This window comes from Typopeltis vanoorti, chromosome 7 (assembly GCF_054136105.1).
Source record: "Typopeltis vanoorti isolate ZY-2024b chromosome 7, IOZ_Tvanoo_1.0, whole genome shotgun sequence".
NCBI classification, from domain to species: Eukaryota; Metazoa; Arthropoda; class Arachnida; order Uropygi; family Thelyphonidae; genus Typopeltis; species Typopeltis vanoorti.
In genome coordinates this window covers 10,795,397-10,815,567 of record NC_143555.1, presented here as the reverse complement: position 1 = coordinate 10,815,567, position 20,171 = coordinate 10,795,397, and the positions used below count along the sequence as shown (strand labels likewise).

Genomic DNA, 20,171 nt, shown 5'->3' with positions numbered 1-20,171 from the left:
CCAAATTTGAGGCCATTCAGCGAGTCATGTTCGTGATCACACGTGAGGTCATGGCATTTCAAAAACTGAATGGCCTAATTCAATAATTTACCACTTGACTTTTGTGGCCAATAGTGGATAATTATAGTGATGTACACCCCTACGTAAAACGATATTTTCATCATAATAATAACACACAAATTTTATTTATAATTTTCATTATTTATGTAACATCTAAGCAATATTTTGAACTGAATTTGTTGAATTCTGAACACTAAAGAAGTAAACATAAGTATAAACTAATAAAAAAAAAATTAACTTTCTATTTTTTTCAAAAACCTTGATTTCTTGCAACCCGTTTCTGGAGCCAATACCACATGTATAGCTAAAATTTTTGTTACAATTAATTGTCAAAGATGCTAACTAAAAGACAAAAAAATAATTATTTAGATATTCCATAGAAATACTGCACAGCAATTTTTTAAATAGAGCTAAAAATGGTCAGGACGCAGGGTTCTTTAAGTCCCAGTAGGTCTAGGACTCAAAGTGTTAATAATTTTCCCAGAACTTTTTGAAGAGACCTTGTTATGTGTGTGTGTGTAAGAAAATTTAGTATATTAAAAAAACTTTTCATATTGCTCATGCATTTTAATAGGAAAAAAAAATATGAGGTCAAATCTTATGATAATGATTTTAAATTATATGGAGCAACTAAGATAGCTGCATGTAACAAGGAGAACAAACTTCAACTATTAAGAAAGGTATAAGGTAATATAAAAGTATAAATAAATAAAAGTAAATGAAATCGAAACTGTAGTAGGTAATAACGACTTAACTAGTGATAAGTTCAGCATGAGAAAGGACATGAAAAGGTTGTTGGAAGAGGTGAGACTGAAGAATGAGAAAGTGAAAATTGTCAGTATTTTAACTTGATATGATAAAAATCAATTAAGAAGAAGGGCTATGATGGCGAACGATTCGATGGGCAGCGTAGAAGGAATGGACACGAGTTTTGATGTGTGGAGTGAGTTTAAGGGAAGATTAGATTTGTAGAAGGACGGCGTACACCTGAATGCTTTTGGAATAAGGAGTCTTGAAAAACTAATAAATTTACAGTCAGGGAAACTAAATCATAAAGGGAGGAATTGTGAGAATGTGAGTGTAAGAGCAATAGTGTTAATGAGGGGAATGGGCTCTGTCATGGAAATGTTGACAAGGAGAGAACGATTTCAACTTTATGTTTGTGTGGTTCGGACCCATCAAACATGTGCAAAGATGTCTACATGTATAAGGCACTAGAGAAGAACAGAGATCTGCAAGTTGTCCAACTGTGTCATGTGGACAAGAGTATATAAAAGGATTATTATATCTGTACACGAATGCTAGGAGTAGCATAAACAAAGGGGTAAAGTTTTGTTGCCTTAGTCAATATGTTGGGACCTCAGATTGTTGGCATTAGTGAGACCTGGCTATCAGAATCAGACATACTAACTGGTATCCAGTGTCAAGTATTTTTAGGAAGGATAGGAGAGGAGGGGGTGTGCTGCTAGTGATATCAAATGTCTTGAATCCAGTTAGAGCTGAGACCTATAACTGCAATACTAGTAACAATTTTTCATGTGACAATGAGTTTGAAGCTATCTCGTGTGAGGTGAAATCTAACAAGATCAATTACATAGTGGGGTGTAGTCACAGACCTGGTGGATCCATTATTAGTAATGAAGAATGCATCACCAAATAAAGACGATGAGTACAAAAAGAGTAATCATAATGGGAGGATTCAAATATCAAAACACTGATTGGGTAAAATCTCATGAGAAGAATGAAAATGCACTTATTGAGCTGTTGTGGGACAACTTTCTCAAGAAGCATGTGACAGAAGGAACTCGAGGTCAAAGCGTGTTAGATTTCATTATAGTGTCAGAGGGCATTTCAGTTAAAGACGCCGGTTGATGACAGTGATCATGCGACACTTGGGAAGTGACCAAGTTTATGAATATTCCATCAGAAAAGGCTACATGCTGAATTACAAAGCAGGAAATTATTGTTTAAATGTTTCCCGTGCACTGTCAATATTCTTCCCATCCAGCAACTGATCCCATTCCACTGAACTCAACTGAGGAGTATACTGAGTTCAGTGGAATGGGATCGGTTGCTGTATGGGAAAAATATCGATAGTGCATGGGAAATTTAAATGATGTGATATCAGAATGTGTCCCGAGAGTTCGAAGAATAAATACAGTAGGAGTCAAATGGATGTGTATTCTTATTAAGCAAGAGATTCGTAAGAAAAGGATGATGTGGAAGGAATTCCGTGTGCATAAGGATGATGCCTGTTATGAAAGTTATACGCAGCAGGCTAGAATAGTCACAACTTTTGTACGGAAAGCAGTCTGAGCATGAAAAGAAACTGGCTCTGCGTGCTAAAGACAACCCACGAGAATTCTATCGATATGCTGAAGTAAAAGAAAGAATGAATATGAAAGAATAACTCTTCTAAATGCAGATGGCATGAGGGTTACAGATGCAGAAAAGGTTGTTTAACTAATGAGTGTCCATTTTGTTAAAAGCTATCAACCTGGTGTATGCAACATTCAGCTCTCTGCTACCTCATCACTGGATGAAGAAACTCAGGTGTATGAGGATGAGGTATTAGAGTTGTTGCACAAACTAAATAAAAATTCAGCAATAAGGACTGATAGAATATCAGCACGTGTGCTAAAAGAGTGTTCAGCTGACCTGGCTGTTTAATATGAGTCTCAGAACAGAAAAGATTCTGCAGGAATGGAAAGAATATATGGTAATTCCATTGCACACAAGGGTGGTCCAATGACTGATGTATCCAACTATCAAACAATTAGTATCTCAGGAGTGGTGGCGAAGATTTTGGAAAAATTGGCTGGGGCTCACATTCAGAAATGGGTTGCAGTGAATCTCTACTTTGCAATGAACAACATGGGTTTACTAAGGGAAGGTCATGTTTTAGCAACTTGCTCACATTCTATAACAACGTTACCATTGAGCTAGACAAGGGAGAATGGATACACCATTATACTTTTGAATTTTGCTAAGGCTTTTGATAGAATATAGCATGGTAGACTGTTGCATAAAATTAGAGAATACGGGTTTGAGTTATAGAATATTAGGATGGTTGATGGACAGATATCAAAAAATTGTATACAGGAGATGTGAGTCTGCAAGATTTAAGGTAATAAGTGGTGTACCACAAGGATCACTTCTTGGTCCACTGTTATTCAATCATTACATTAATGATATTGGGAAGGATTTGGCAAACGACATACAACTATTTGCTGATGATGCACAGACAGGTAGAGTAATCAGGAATGCTGCTGATATGCAGTACTTGCAGAATGATTTGAATAGGCTGGAATTGTGGGCATGGGAAAATAGATGTCAGTAAATGTAAAGTCATTCACTTCGGCATGATTAGATATCCAATGTCGTATTATATTGGTGGGATTATGCTAGAAGAAACTGGTGAGGCTAGGGATCTTGGAGTGTTAGTAGATAGGAAGTTGAAGTTCAGGAGCCATGTGGCAAAGATTACAAATATAATTCAAAACATAATTGCAATGCTGAAACAAACGTTCACATGCAAAGATAAGGCTATCATTTTTCCTCTTTACAAGGCCTTGATAAAACACAATTCTATTATGTGCAGGTCTGGTTTCCATTGCGATTCTCATATATTGGAGAGAGTGCAAAGGAGAGTGTTAAAAATGATATCAGGATTGTGAAATACTGATTATGAATACAGATTAAGAATTTGTAGACTGCAGACAATAGCAAAAAGGAGAAAGAGGGGTAATATGATTGAGACTTACAAACTTCTGAAAATGTCTTACAGGATTTCAAATTATGGAATTTTTCTCTTTATGAAGGGTGGGAAAAGGATAAGAGGGCATCCTTGGAAGCTGAGAATGAATGCTGCTAAGAAGGGGGGGGGGGTGCTAGATTTCTCTCTCATAGGGTGTTGCATGATTGAAAGGGATTGCCATTGGATGTTATGAGTGCAAGCATTGTGAATGAATTCAAGAATAAGTATGATTACTGGTGTGTGTAGTATGTGGCCTCCCTCGATGAGTGTCTGACTCCCTGGAGGTCTCTCTTAATAATAATAATAATAATAATAAATCTTGTCTTTCACTGAAAAATACAGATTTGAGGCTTTGGTAAATGCCATGCTCTTCCACTGAACAACAGAAAAGAAATGGACAAATTACAGAAGTACCATGTAGATATGGTATTTCTAAATAACAAACAAGATGTCATATTCAGGAAATAATAGTCAAGAAAGGGAAGGAACTGCTATAGTATTCAATAGATACATTCCACACATGCTACATTGAACAAAATTTTTCATGCTGTTCAAACAAAGGACAAATAGTCTCCATTTTTAAACCACATGCTAACTTTATATAAGATGGTTTGATGTTATTTCAATGGTTATTCATCATCTATATGGATCACATTATGAAGGAAAGTGGTATTAAGCCTGATGCCAGTATTGGAGATGTCATCTGAATGAGCACTTCATTCAGATGATATTATACTCTTAAATAAATCCAGTACAAGCCTGTAGGATTTCTTAACTAAATGAATAACTGCTGTAACAAATTTGGCATGAAAAATCGGGAATGAAAAGATAAAGGCAATGTACAAAAGTACACAGGAACATGGAAAGAAGCTGCATCTTGAATGAGGAACAAATAAAACATTTGTTTGTTTTTTTTTGGGCACAATTTTTAGGAAGATGGCAAATCAAATATGGAAATAGACAGTAGAATGAATAACTATAACTAGTATGAAGTCAAGTGAATAAATTTATATGGAACAAGAGACAAAATGGTAAACACTAAAGTAATTGTACATAACAGAATATTCAAACCAATTCCAATATAAGGACCTGTGAGTTGGGCTAGAAATGAAAGTGGATAAAAAAAACTAGAGACTGCAGACAGAGTTCTGAGCAGTGGTGGCTGGTGAAATTTTAAATGGGGGTGCTGCCTATACAAAATAAAAATAAAAAATTATCTTTTCCTAATTAGTAACCAATTTATTAATAAATAAATACTGTATTTATTTATTTATTAATAAATTGGTTACTGATTAGGAAAAAAAAATTTTTTTTTTTATTTTGTATAGGCAGCACCCCTACTTAAAATTTCATCAGCCGTCACTAACAAAAATTAAGGAAGTGAACAGATGATAGAAGTTGACATCATTAGCATTCGGGAGTGTATGAGCAAAGCTAGCAATTAAATTCATTTCATTTTTAAGAAATATATTTGGAGCAACACCCACAATGTTAAATTGCACAATAATTTTTCTAATTTGTTTAAAAACAAACACAAGAATGCCTAGTAAAATTTAAAATCAAATCCGAAAATAAATATTACCTGCAAATATTATTAACTGAATTTAACATGCTGAGAACTATGTTTGTTGTTAAAGTACTTTTAGGAGGTATATGTAGTATATATACTCAGAATTTATTCTAGTTTCAATTCATATACTTCAGAAACTCACAGGAGGTTTCATGATGATTTCTGTATAGCTCCTTAAATGATGATGCTGCATTGCAGGCATACCAAATTCTTCACATTCCTATAAAAGAAAAGTCACAATAAACACATTCCACTAAATATAATATGAATATTACATGTATCCTCAATTATCCAAATTCTACTTCATTCTTTATAATTCTTGATATCAATATACATAAAAAACAGAACTTTCTTTTCCCTGTAATCATTAATAGATTCAAATTATGTTTAGGAAATGCAGACGCTTTCAACTTAAACTAGGATTTAAAAAAAAAAAACCAGTCTTGATGCTTTATTTACAAATAATCAAATGTTTACATATGTATATAATTTAACTCCCTTCTCTTATATATGTATTGCTTATATAAATATACAGATGAACAGATGTTCTATATACAAGCAATAAAACAGATTTAGCCACCAAAAAAAAAAAAAGAAAAGAAAAAAGTCAGTAACCGAAAAGTTGCTTAATTTATTATTCACTAGTAAAATATGAAACATTGCACACAAGCAAAGAAAATTATTCTCATAAATTTCCAGAGCTTGACTTCTTCAGCCTCTGAGTATGTAGATGCTATCATTCTTTTGGGATTCCTTGCCAAACATATTAACATGTTCTTGGGTCTTCTTGTGTTTTCTAGCATGAGAAGATTGCCAAATGGGATGATCTCTACTTTCTACTCCTTTATATGGTCCGACCACTGTTTCCATTCTCCAGACCCAAACATTTGCTCAGAGAGAATAACAGAAATGATTTTTAGTGGAATGAAAAAAAAGCCCCCATTCCACCAAAAATACCTAATGCTATCTGAGCAATGACTCTCCAATATACAGCACTAAGGCATTCCAAGAAAAAACATTCAGCTAATCGCAAATACTCCTTTTACATTTCACTAAAGCACTCCAGTTAGGCGTGCTTTAATGAAATGTAAAAGCTATTCAAATCTGAGAACTGACAAATAATAGATCAATGAATAACTAACTCTTATTTAGAAGTATAGGTCTATGTTAATTAGTTTATGTTAATAAACTATTTAATAACCAACTAGTTTCACCAGCTTCTTCAGGGTACAATAAGGTAGGCAAAGCAAATTACAAGCTAGATGTTAACTGACAATTCTAATTCAATAACAAAATAGTACTGAGTGTGAAACAATACACGTGTCACGGATACATGATTTACTTGTTGAGAAACATTTTGTAGTTGGCACTGAAGTTCATTTCATGTATGTTTAGTGATCTGATTAAGGTCTTCCATATATCAGGCAGGATTAAATCTTGGTTCTTGTTGAGGTTTTTTGTGGAACGGGCGACTGTAGCTGCTTCTTTGAAGATTCTGGAATGGTAGTTTTCTTCTATATAATGCATATAACTTTTATTCCATTCAGTGATGTGGTTGGTTGTAGAGAAGTGGGAAGAAAGGCCAGATATATCTTGTCTGTTGTTTCTTACATAACCAATATGTTCCTTTTGTCTCTTTCGAAGCTAACATCTGCCCAATGTAACTAAGACCACAGGAAGAAGGGATGTTGTAAACAGCATATTTGTAGAAAGGATGGAAGTCTTTCGGTGATCTTAGAAATTTTTGAATAGTTTCAACTGGCTTGAAGGTCACTCTAATATTGTGTGGTTTTAGGAGGAGAGCCAGTTTTTTTGGAAATGGTACCAACGAATGGAATAGTTATAGTGGTGATATATTGGGTGACATCACGTTGCCATTGTGGTATGTCAGAGAAGAGACTCTTGTTGACGAGTCTTCTAGGGTAGCCATTTAAGGATAGGTCGTTGGATATTGTAGTCAATTCTTCTTGTAGTTCATAGATCATTTATTAACACTTGACCAATACTTCTAAATAAGAGTTAGTTATTCCCTTAAATATAAAGAGCCAATAGGCTTCATTTCGTTACTTATTCATTAATCTTGGTGGTCAAGAATTATAATAATTTCAAATATGAACAGAATCGATGAGATTTCAAAATGGAAGGTACGCCATCTTGAACTTTTAAAGTGTAGAAAGGCTAAGTTTTTAAATCACCTAACTTTCTTAAAAAGATGTCGAGACAACAACGTTATCCCCAAATTCCTGTGTCTCAGACAACTTTTTAATTCTAGACAAGCTAAACGTATTTATCATAAAACATCACTCTCTCCCTTCTACGTGAAAGAATATATCATACGAGATTCAGACTAAGCCAAATAGATTCAAAATGTTGAGTTCTTTACAGACATCTCTAATACCATTGATGAAGATAATTGGCGACGTCTAGATAATTTATTATCTAGAAGTCGCCAATTGACTGTTAATCGATCAAAGCACATACTAACAAAACCTGAGATCGCTATTCTCAAAAAAGGCTTCAATTTTGCCTTAACACCTGTTGTAATTCCCAAAGTAGATTTCATCTGCAATTTAGAGAAAGCCATCTCATTACTACCACAACTTACAGCTAATGACCTTAGATTGAAAAGCAGCATAATCCTCTTGTCTCCTTCCAGATCTCCACACACAAATTTCACCCCCATGGAAAAAAGAACCCTGCTCAACTTAAAGAATAACGAAGACATCATCATACTTAAAGCAGACAAAGGAAATAGTACTGTCATCTTAAACACAAAAGACTTTGAAGATAAACTTAACAATCTGTTATCAGATACGTCCATCTATAATGTCCTTAATACAAATCCAATGTTAAAAAATCATAATGACACCAATGAATTATTACGTCGGATGACAAACTGGCTTACAGATTTAATTAAAAGTTAAAATCTATGCATCCTCTAACTCCTAGACTGAATGGCGTTCCAAAAGTGCAGAAGGATGGCTCCCCATCATGCCCCACTGTAGATGGAATCAACTCTCCAACTTATTTACTGTCTAAACATCTTGCCAAAATTCTACAACAACATATCCACAACTCATATACTTATATTAAAAACTCTCAACATTTTATTGAAAAATTAAAAAACATCCCTATCTCTGAAGATGATATACTTGCTAGCCTTGATGTTACTTCCCTGTTTACCAACATTCCAGTTGTTGAAGTCATCAACATCTTAGACAATTTGTTCCCACAAGACATCACTTCGTTGTTTAGTCACTGTTTAACTTCTAACTATTTCGTATGGAAGAAAACCATTTACAAACAATTAACCGGATTGGCCACGGGTAGTCCCCTCTCACCCTCTTGTGCTGACTTATTTATGGAAGATCTTGAAACTAAAATCTTATCTCAGATTAACCCAAAACCTACAGCATGGTTTAGATATGTAGATGACATCTTTATCATATGAAACCACAAAAAGAAAGAGCTATTGGATTACCTAAAAAAAATCAATTCGTTCCACCATACTATCAAATTCACACAAGAACTTGAAAAGGACAAACAACTACCATTCCTGGATGTTGAAAGTTTATTTTTCACTTGGTTAGAGTATAATAAAATTAGTTTAATCCTTTTTCCAAGTGTGAGCAAACAAAGTTTGCGCCTGAAAGTGTCTTCAGGACTGGGGTAAGGTGGTACCATTCCTGGACATCATAATAAAGAAACAAGAAAATAACAGTGTTAACTTATCCGTTTATAGAAAACCTACAAATACCGGACGTTATCTAAACTTCAGCTCATCACACCACATCTCCCAAAAACTTAGCATTATTCATATGCTAAAGAAAAGAGCTATACAGTTTACTACGGATAAAATGATCCACAAGAAGAATTGACTACAATATCCAACAACCTATTCTTAAATGGCTACCCTAGACGACTCGTCAACAAGATTCTCTTCTCTGACATACCACAAAGACAACATGATGTCACCCAATATATCACCACTATAACTGGTGATGGCTATTCCATTCGTTGGTACCATTTCCAAAAAACTGGCTCTCCTCCTAAAACCACACAATATTAGAGTGACCTTCAAGCCAGTTGAAACTATTCAAAAATTTCTAAGATCGCCGAAAGACTTCCATCCTTTCTACAAGTATGCTGGAGTTTACAACATCCCTTGTTCCTGTGGTCTTAGTTACATTGGTCAGACGTCTAGAAGCTTCGAAATGAGACAAAAGGAACACATTGGTTATGTAAGAAACAACAGACAAGATATATCTTGCCTTTCTTCCCACTTCTCTACAACCAACCACATTATTGAATGGAATAAAAGTTATATGCCTTATATAGAAGAAAACTACCATTCCAGAATCTTCAAAGAAGCAGCTACAGTTGCCCGTTCCACAAAAAACCTCAACAGGAACCAAGGTTTAATCCTGCCTGATATATGGAAGACCTTAATCAGATCACTGAAATGAACTTCAGTGCCAACTACAAAATGTTTCTCAACAAGTAAATCATGTATCCGCGACATGTGTATTGTTTCACGCTCAGCACTTTGTTATTGAATTAGAATTGTCAGTTAACGTGTAGCTAGTAATTTGCTTTGCCTACCTTATTGCTCCCTGAAGAAGCCGACAGCAATAGCCAGCGAAACTAGTTATTAAATAGTTTATTAACACTTGACCAATACTTCTAAATAAGAGTTAGCTATTCATTAATCTCGGTGGTCAAGAATTATAACAATTTCAAATAATAGATCACTATGGAAATAGTTCATGATTGAAAATTAGTTAATTTAATTGTATTAGAATGCCATAATATCTGATATACACCCTTGAGAGCATACATAGAAAGTAATGGTGAGATTGTAAGAGTACTTAGTTATCTTAAATAATCAGTGTGACAATAAATTGAAAAAGATGTTTATTATTGTATATTAACTAACTCTCACTATATCTTGGTATTCCTCTGGGTCATTTTCGTGTCATTTTTTGCTTCAAAAACCTGTTTTGCTAATCTTTCGTCTCCTAAAACTTTTTTTTTTTTTAGTTTACAACTACAAAGTGCTGTTGTAAACATCATATGTTGTAAACAGCATATGATGTTTTGACACATCATATGATGTACAAGAAAGTGCAGACAAGTCTACATTATGGGAACATATTTTTATCTACAATTCTACTGCTCTTAAATAACTAAGTTTTATGTGCATTAAACCTGATATCAAAATTGGATATATTAATCTCAGCTCTTTACTTTATGCAGATGATGTTATACTTCTAAATAAATCCAGTACAAATCTGCAAGATTATCTAACTATACTGAATAACTGCTGTGATAAATTAGGTGTGAAAATAAGCAGAAATATTGAAGATATCAACAGCATACTGAATGGAGAGTCTATAAAACAAGTAAAACATTTCAGCTATTTATGCACAATTTTTAGAAAAGATGGCAATTCTTCCTCTTCTTCTGCAGCTTCTCCCACTTAAGTAGGGTCACTGTTGATAATGAGTCTCCTCCACACCTTCCTGTTTTGGGCTGTCACCACATCCAAGTTCTTCATCCTCAAGTCCTCTTCTACCAGCTCCCTCCATCTCTTCTTTGGCTGCCCACGCTTCCGCCTTCCTTGCACATCCATCTGCATGACCCTTCTTCCCACATATTCGTCCTCCTTCCTCATCACATGACCAAACCATCTCAACCTTGCCTCCTGTATTTTCGCTCCTAAGTTCGTAACTTTCACTGTTCTCCTGACATAGTCATTTCTCAGACGATCCTTTCTGGACACACCGCACATCCACTTAAGCATTCTCATCTCTGCTACTTCCATCCTGCTGATGTTATTTTTCCTCAGGGCCACAGTTTCTATAGCATATGTCATAGCTGGCCTCACTACTGTCCTATAGATTTTGCCTTTCAGATTGATCAGCACCTTCTTATCGCATAACACTCCAGCCATCTCCCTCCAGTTCCCCCAACCCGCTTGTATCCTGCATCCCACTTCCTTCTCACCTCCTCCATCTTCTTCCACTGTTGAACCTAAGTATCTAAAGTCTCTCACCTTCCTGATGACATTTCCTTCCAGCTCCAGATCTGTCTCCTGTCTGCTGCCCACTGTGCAACACATATACTCTGTCTTACTTCTGCTCAGTCTCATACCTCTCTCTTCCAGTACTTTTTTCCATCTTTCCAGTTTAGTTCCCGCTCCTTCTCTTGAATCTGCACACAGCAAGATGTCATCTGCATACAACATTGTCCAAGGCGCATCTTCTCTCACCTCCTCTGTTACCACCTCCATCACAATATTAAACAGAAACGGACTTAATGCTGACCCTTGATGCAAGCCAACTGTTACTTGAAAACTTTCTGTCTGTCCCAGACAGGTCCGAACACTTGTCTTCACATTTCTGTACATTTCCTTCACCAACCTGACATATTTCTCTGGAACCTTCTTCTCCCTCAGACACCTCCAGACTTCTTGCCTTGGCACTCTATCGTATGATTTCTCCAGATCAATAAATGCCAGATGTAGCTCCCTTTGTTTCTCTCGATACTTTTCCATCATCTGCAGTAACCCAAAGATAGCATCTGTTGTTAATCTACCAGGCATGAAGCCAAATTGTTCCTTTGCAATCTCCACCTCCATCCTCAATCTACCATCAAGAACCCTTTCTTGGATTTTCATTGTGTGGGACATCAACTTTATTCCTCTGTAATTTTTACAGTCTTGTGCATTCCCTTTACCCTTGTAGATGGGTAAACGAGCACTCTCCTTCCATTCCTCGGGTATATTTTCCTGTTGGCAAACTTCCATGAACAGGTCCCACAGCAGGTCAATTCCCTCTTCCCCCAGTGCCTTCCATGCCTCCACTGGAATTCTGTCGGGACCCACCGATTTTCCATTCCTCATCCTCTTCATGGCCTCTGTCACTTCCACTCTACTGATGTTCTGCACTATCCCCTCAGAAGGCTGCCCATCTTCTCTGTGAGTCCTTGCATTTCCCTCATTCAAAAGTCCCTCAAAGTATATTTTCCATCTGTTTCTTATGTCTACATCCCTCCATAATACTCTTCCTTCAGCGTCTTTGATCTGCCTCACATGTAAGATGTCCTTTGCTGCTTTATTTCTACATTTCGCTAGTTGATAAATTTTTCTCTGTCCTTCCTTTGTTTCTAATTGATCATACAGATCTTGATATGCCATGGCCTTCGCCTGCGCCACAACTCTCTTGGCTTCTTGCTTTCTCTCTCTGTACACCTCTCTGTCCTCTTCCACTCTTGACTCATCTCACTTCTGCTTTGCCTTCCTCTTAGCTGTCACTGCCACTTGTACATTATTATTCCACCACCAACCCTCCTTCTGCTCTCTAATCTTTCCAGATGTCTCACCAAGCACCTCGATTGCACAGCTCAGGATTACTTTTGAATTATGTTTCCACCAATCTTGTACACTTTCCAGTCCATCCGGAATCCTCTCTAACACCCTCTCCCTAAAATGATTCTTCACACACTCTCCTCTTTTAAGTGAAACCACTTAATTATCTTCATCCCATTGAATCCAGAGGTTTTTATCTTCGATCTTATTTTAAAGTCTGTGCACAGCAGTCGGTGTTGCTGTGCTACTTGATCTGTTGGAATTACTTTACAATTTGTCACAACCTTAAGATGTTTTTTCTAGTCAAAATGTAGTCAATTTGTGAACTGTTGTTACCACTCCTAAATGTTATCTTCTCATCTTCTTAGAGAAGATGGCAATTAAATATGGAAATAGACAGCAGAATTACTAAAGCATTGTAGGAAGTCAACAGAATAAATTTATATGGAATAAGAGAGATATTAGTCACAACATTAAACTATCTTGATACAAGACAGTGTTCAAACAAGTTTTAACTTATGGAACCGAGAGCTGAGTTAGAAATAAAACATTTGAAAAGAATGAAGATATGAATTAAAAACACTCGATCATAGAAATACTGACTTTCAGTCTAAAATATTTATGAGAAAGATGAGGGGGAGTGAACAGATGGCATCAGTAGCAGCATCGTATTAAAAATAAGGATATTAGGAAAGAACTTCATATTGTTAGCATTCAAGGTGTTGGAAAGTTAATCTCAGGTGGTATGGTGACTTAAACAGAATGGAAGAAATAAAAGGTTAGAAAAATATGTGTTCTTTGCCAGGATGGCAGGAAAAATACCAAAAGGAAAACAAAGATCTAGATGGAGTGATACATTAAAAAGTGCCTTAAAAGACAGAAATATAACATCTGATAATATTGGAGTCTTGACAGTAATAGATTAATTTGGAGGAAAATTGTCGATAGGAAGCTAATAATGATGTAACTTTTTCATGTAGTACTATCAAATATTCTGTTCAGCCCTTGCAAGTACATCGGGATTTTACTACTTGTATATGGAAAATATTATAACTTCTGTATTGATTTAACCTCAGTATCTTTCTGGGGTAGCTTCCACTGAGGAGAACTAAATAAAGATCAAAACTGGTCTAGTAACATCCCATAATGCAATACACACATCAACTTGTGCTTTGCATACTTTGGGATACTAAGGCAATTGAAAGAAATCAACAGCCTCTATATACAAGAAGTCTGGTTATGCTAGTTATGGAAATACTTTCATGTGCAACCCTTGTTTACTTACATTTGGCTATGGAATTAAAAAAGAATATACATTAGTCTCTATTATAATTTATTGAAATGGTCTAGAGTTGGAACAGATAAGTTAGAATTAGTAAACCTTTAGTCTACCCACGGGTACTAAGTGTAATATACATTTACAACCTATTATCAGTAAAATTCACATACATGTGTGCATATGTATGTATGTATGCATGGAGATATATATACATTCAATGAACAAAGCATTCGAGATACCTACCTAATAAAGTGTCGGTTCTTCTTTATCGAGAATAACAGCCTGTATTCTCTGAGGCATTGACTGCACCAGATGTCAGATCTAACTACAACCATGCCTGTTGCTGCATTGTCCATGACTGTGCCTTAAATGTTGGCTCCGGATAAATGAATGAAATATGCCAAGCAATTATGCTCTTAGTTTCATCCTTTATCCAAATGTAAGCAAACAAAGTTTGTGCATGAAATCACTCATGACTGGGCTATTTGTATATAGAGGATAATGACTTCACATCAATTGTCTTAGTATCCCATAATGTAGCACACATGGATATGTATAATGCTATACATTATGGGAAGGGCCACTACCCAGACAATTTCAACCTTTATCAAGGTCTCATCAGTGGGAGCCAGACCCAAAAGTGATACAGAGGTTGAAGTAATGCAAAAGTCATATTTCTATATAAAGTAGTCAAAAGGTGTCACACCTTATTACTCAAATACTCTGGATTAGAGATAGATGTTGAAAGTTTTTTTTCACTTGGTCATACTATAAATTAAAGATGCCAAGCAATTATATTCTTGGTTTCATCCTTTACCCAAGTGTAAGCAAACAAAGTTTGCGTGTGAAGTACAAGTAGCCCCTTGTGAAGTGACTTCATGCACAAACTTTGTTTGCTTACACTTGGATAAGGGATGAAACCTAGAATATAATTGATTGGCAGCTTTAATTTATAGTATAACCAAGCAGAAAAATAAATAAATTTCAACACCCTGGATACATGGATCTGATTCTTGCTCTACGGCATTCCACAGAGAGAGATTTGATTAGATTTAAATACAGGGACCTTGGGGGCCACTAAATGGTCCCAAACTCAGATGAGCATTTCTTCTGCTATGCCTGGTTGGTTGCAGCCTAGTGGGATAGCACACTGTCCTGCTGAAACAGACCATTGGCTGCAAGATGTGCAAAGGCAAGGAAAGTGTAGATCAGCCAGCACATTCTGTTAGTTCACAGCATTTAGGGGCCTCTACAGAAAAACTAAGGAACTTAATGTGTCACAAGAAAAGGCTCCCCAAACCATGACAGAGCCACCACATCCTTGAATAGAGCTGACTTGGCCATGGCCTCATGCTGTTGACACCACACCCACACCCATCAGCTCAGTACAACTGATAATATGATTCATCAGACCACACAACTCTGATCCACTCTGCAGAGGTCCAGTTTTGATGGACCCGACACCAGGCAAGGTGTGATGATGATGAGCTGTCATCAGTGGTACATGATTAGGATGCCAGCTACCAAAGCTTATAGTATGTAGGATATGGCATAAAAATTTGTTTGTTGACACAGCTTAGACCTCTCACATTGAAACTGGATGTGATTTGTGCCACCATTTAACAGGTATTTGTCAAACCCTCTGTTTTTCCAGAATTTTAATGTTTGCCTCTGTTTATCGAGTCAAAAGCTTGTTTGAAACAGCAGTAGAGTTTTTTATTTTTGTCTCTCATAAGATCTGCTAATCTGTTTAATGTGAAAAAAAAATGCACACACATTGTTTGGAAAGAAGTTAATGGACACCACAATGCGAGGAACAAACAGCCATGGTGCCCACCTTAAGATGTTGGACCTCCTTTCGCTGTGATGACTGTAGTAATCCTACAGGGCATACATAGTGATCAATGAGAAATTTGGACACCATTCTTTCAGTAGGCATGTAATGAGCTCCTGGGACAGATGTCCCTTGACTTAATGTCACATGGTTCATCCCACAGACGTTCAACAGGATTGAGATCAGGGCTCTGTGGAGGCTAGTGAAGTGTGGTAACTTTCATGTCCAGAAACCTGTTACAGTAGCAGTCTTGCTGAAAGAGACAATAGTCAGTTCTTTAAAAACACTATAAAGTACGAAGCATCGCATTATGCATAATGTTCAGATACCTCTCATAGTTCAGTGTTCATGGCGCCACAAACAGAGGTCAAAGGCCAAACCAGGAAAAACAGGTCCATACCATTACACCACCACCACCACCGCCGAATTTCATAGATGGGGATTATGCACTCTGGCAAGAGATGTTCATTGGGCATCCACTCATCCATCTGCTCGATCAAGAATGTAGTGTGATTTGTTGCTCCATAACACAGCTTTCTAAGCTTCCACGTTCCATTGAAGATGAGCTACATGTTCATTTGGATAATGTGAGGCTTGCATTCCTACCATGGAAACCCATGTTGTGAACCTTGGTTCTGAATTCTTTCCCATTCGAAGCCTAGAACTTTGCATTCAACACATCGGCCGATTTTACATATTATCCTTTGTAGCACCCTGCAGTCAAGTTCGGTGAGTGTGGTGGATTGTCCATTATAGGTAGCATTTACAGTTGACTCCCTGCACAATTCTGCAAACAGGTGAAAAAGATGAAATAAGCCTGCAACATGGTATCATCCTATCACAATGCCTCTTTCAAACTCTGTCATTTCCCTTCTCACAGCCATTTCACCTGGACACAGTTGCACTGACTTGGGAGCATCATATTCCTCCAATTTATCCTATCCTATCCGTCTACGATGGGTTGAGTCCCTTCCTAATGAGGGGGTTACTGGCGTATTAATGTAACTGGTTTGCCACTCCTCTGCTGCATTCCCTAAGGCGATATTCATGACTATATTCGTGTGTGTTCACGGGCTGGTTTGCCTGCCTGCAGGATGAAAACCAGAGATAAATTGTGGGGAAAAACCCTGCTGTCCATGCCCAAGACTAGCTAACTTGGCTATGGCTGAAGAAGATCCTTAAGCTCCTCACATCATAGATGGGAATCGAACCCAGGACACTCCGTCCCAAGGCATATGGTTGTGAAGTGCATAGCCACTAGGCTAACCACGCAGACATTCCTCCAATTTATACCAGCTACAAACAACACGTGACCTGTTACATGGCACAATGCAGCTTGCCCATGGGGGGCATCCATTGACTTCCTTCCAAGCAGTGTGTATAGACACATGCACACATACATAAACTATAAAATAATATAATATTCATCTAAATTCACTTTTTATTAACTGATAATAATTACAATTTCATATGATGATGGACTATATAACATATTTTAAGGTTAAGTACAATGAAGAGCTAAGAATTTCAAGTCTTGCAGTGAACATTCTGATTAGGATATGTTAAAAAGAGAGATTAATGACATATCAGTTAATGAATCTATATAATTCACTAAACAATGAATCAAATCGACATGCATCACAGTAGAATGTCAAAATTATATTTGTACCACCATAATCAGTAATCACATTATTATTTCTAACCATGAAATGGTGGATTTGTTGGAAATTAGGTATGTTAGCTAAAGTGTAATTACAACTTTTGTTTCCCCTTAATCTATAAAATTTAAGCTGTGATCATCATTTATAAAAATTCATTTATAAGTCACCTGAATTACCTATGCAATCTACACATATTTTAGTATGATATATCAAGAGAACTTCGGATTAATGTGTAACCTGCATCTTTTGAAATACTTATTTTTTCTGAATATCAATTATGAAAAAACAAAATTCATACTATTAAAATCCAATAAAAGATCATGAAATATATCCCCCCCCTCTCTCTTTGGCATTTACAATTAATACTTACATCAACAAATCCTGGAGGAACTGGAACATTAAATCCTGGATAATCTATCAGTTTTGCTGGATCATACTGCACTGCAAAATATTGTATGATAGCCTTTATGATTGTGATTTGAATGAACAATAAAAATTTAAATTAAGAAAACAGTCATATTTTTGGAGTATTAATTTTCATGGTACTTATAGCAACAAAACTCATTGCTATGAGTACCGTATCAATATTTCCTGGTATGTGGTATGTTCGGAATAACATGTGTCAGATACAACTGAAATTTCAGTAGTTTTCTTCTGGCAATTTTTTCACTAAACTGATCTACTAATTGTTAATAAGTCTCTAATTTGATCAGCTTGCATTCTTCTATTTCACAAAGACCTAACCATATCAATCTATTTCTCTGAGTTTCTTGACATTTTTCATATCTTTGTTTTTAGTTTTTCATTTCCTATTAAGTTTAAGCATATAACCTTGGAATGTGTTTATTCCAACCTTGGAATGTTTTTTTTCTAACCCAACAATAATAAAATTAGCATATGCTCTGAGAGAATACAAAGAAAAAAATGTAAGAAAGTGAGGCACTGTGTAAAAGCAGCTTAACAAAAGTCATATAATCAATTTCATATAATCATATAATCCACTTTCTACATTGGCATCCGTGTATGAGAACACGGTTCCGGTGAAGATATAGTGCTAATAATGGGAAAATTATCACATCTGTATGTTTTCATTGACATCCCATGTGAGCAATGGAAAAATGGTTGGAGAGCAGATTGTAAGATTGATTGCAGAATAAAAGTGAGTAGACATATGGAAGAAAGTATTTTCTCCATTATTAAATAGGGAGAGGTCATGGTTGTTGTGTATTCACTCAATGATACAGCACCTCCTATTCATGTTGCCACTATCCCACAGAGTGTTATGTCCATTAAAGTCACCCATTAGGAGTATGGGCCGATACAATATAAGATTGTCAAGTTCTGTTTTGTTTAATTCATAACCATGAGTAGGACCATTTCCAATTGTCCTTGCATACTAGAGTAATAGTCCTGAAGGTGTTTTAAATATGATTCCTGCAGACAGAGACAAATAGGAAGACTCAGCTGGAAGTTGTTTGTGTTTCTGCAGCAGGTGCTTCATATCGTTAATATTCTGGTGGAGCCCACGACAATTCCGCTGTGAAAATTTTCCTATTGTACAGACTTTGTAGACCTCTGATTTTTGGGAGATTGAGGGCTTACTCTTGTCCAGTTTATATTTCTCATTAGATTTTGTGAGGTATGGACAACCGGTGTTCATCTCTCCCTCTGGAAGGAAATCCAATACTTCATCGGATGTGTCATGGGTGAGTTTGAGTTATTTTCTGTGGGAGGGTCTGGTGGTTTGTCTTTAAGTGACAACCTTGGCATAATTTTTTTTACAAGTGAGTTCTCATCAAATGACACCATTTTTGGAGTGGGACCGAACACATGATATGCTCAACAGAGAAACAGTCACAATCATAAAGTTCATGTATGGTGTAATTGTCGAATGATGGAATAGACATGTGAGTTTGAGTTATTGTTGACACTTTCTTTACTGTTACCTTCTCAGCATAAGAGGGTCTCAGAGTGTTAGTGATTAACTTTCTTTTTGCATCCTAGTATGATATATTTTGTTCTTATTTTTTATTTTGTGTATTTCTTTTTCATCTTTCCATTTCTAACATGCACAGGCGTACATTGGATGATCTCCCTGGCAAGTTACACATTTGACTTTCTTTGCAGAACAAGATTTGTCATGCTCTTTACTACCACATGGGGCACAGGTGGCAGCACCACAACAGGCAGTGTCCAGTGAATACAGTGCAGTAGGTTTAAATCTGATTGTCTATTTTTTGAATCATTTGAAGCCTTACACCACCATCCTAATCTTAATTGGACAGACAATGCTATTGCGAAGTGATTGCTGTTAATTGTTTATATTTTTATTTATTTATTATTTTTAAATTAATTAATTTAAAAAATTAATAAAAAATTAATTTAATAAAAGGCTGAGCCTGTGTAGCTCAGTGGATGTGGCGTTTGCACACCACCGCGCTTGGCCGCACGAAGGAAGACTTCGTTTCGAGTCTAGTCGGCGACTAGAGGAAATTTTTCTAAGCCTTTTTTCGACCGGTTCCCGAGTTAGTCAATCTCTGGCACGGGCAAGCAAGTTTTTCCTCCTAGAAACTCGGGTTTTTCGTCCTGTAAACTCAAGAAAATCGACCGTAGAACCCACATTATTTCAGACATTAAATAT

At 36.3% G+C, this 20,171-nt stretch overlaps 1 protein-coding gene across 2 annotated transcripts in view; it reads right to left on the bottom strand.

Annotated features, from left to right (window-relative positions):
• LOC150104483 (zinc finger CCHC domain-containing protein 8 homolog) overlaps positions 1-20,171 on the bottom strand; it is a 341,337-nt gene that overhangs the window by 48,133 nt on the left and 273,033 nt on the right. For both annotated transcript variants that reach the window (XM_090395663.1, XM_090395664.1), the window contains 2 exons: positions 17,901-17,971; positions 5,530-5,607 (listed from right to left, as the gene is read on the bottom strand). In XM_090395663.1, coding sequence (XP_090251789.1) covers positions 5,530-5,607; positions 17,901-17,971 — 149 coding nt within the window. The remainder of the gene's footprint in view (positions 1-5,529; positions 5,608-17,900; positions 17,972-20,171) is intronic.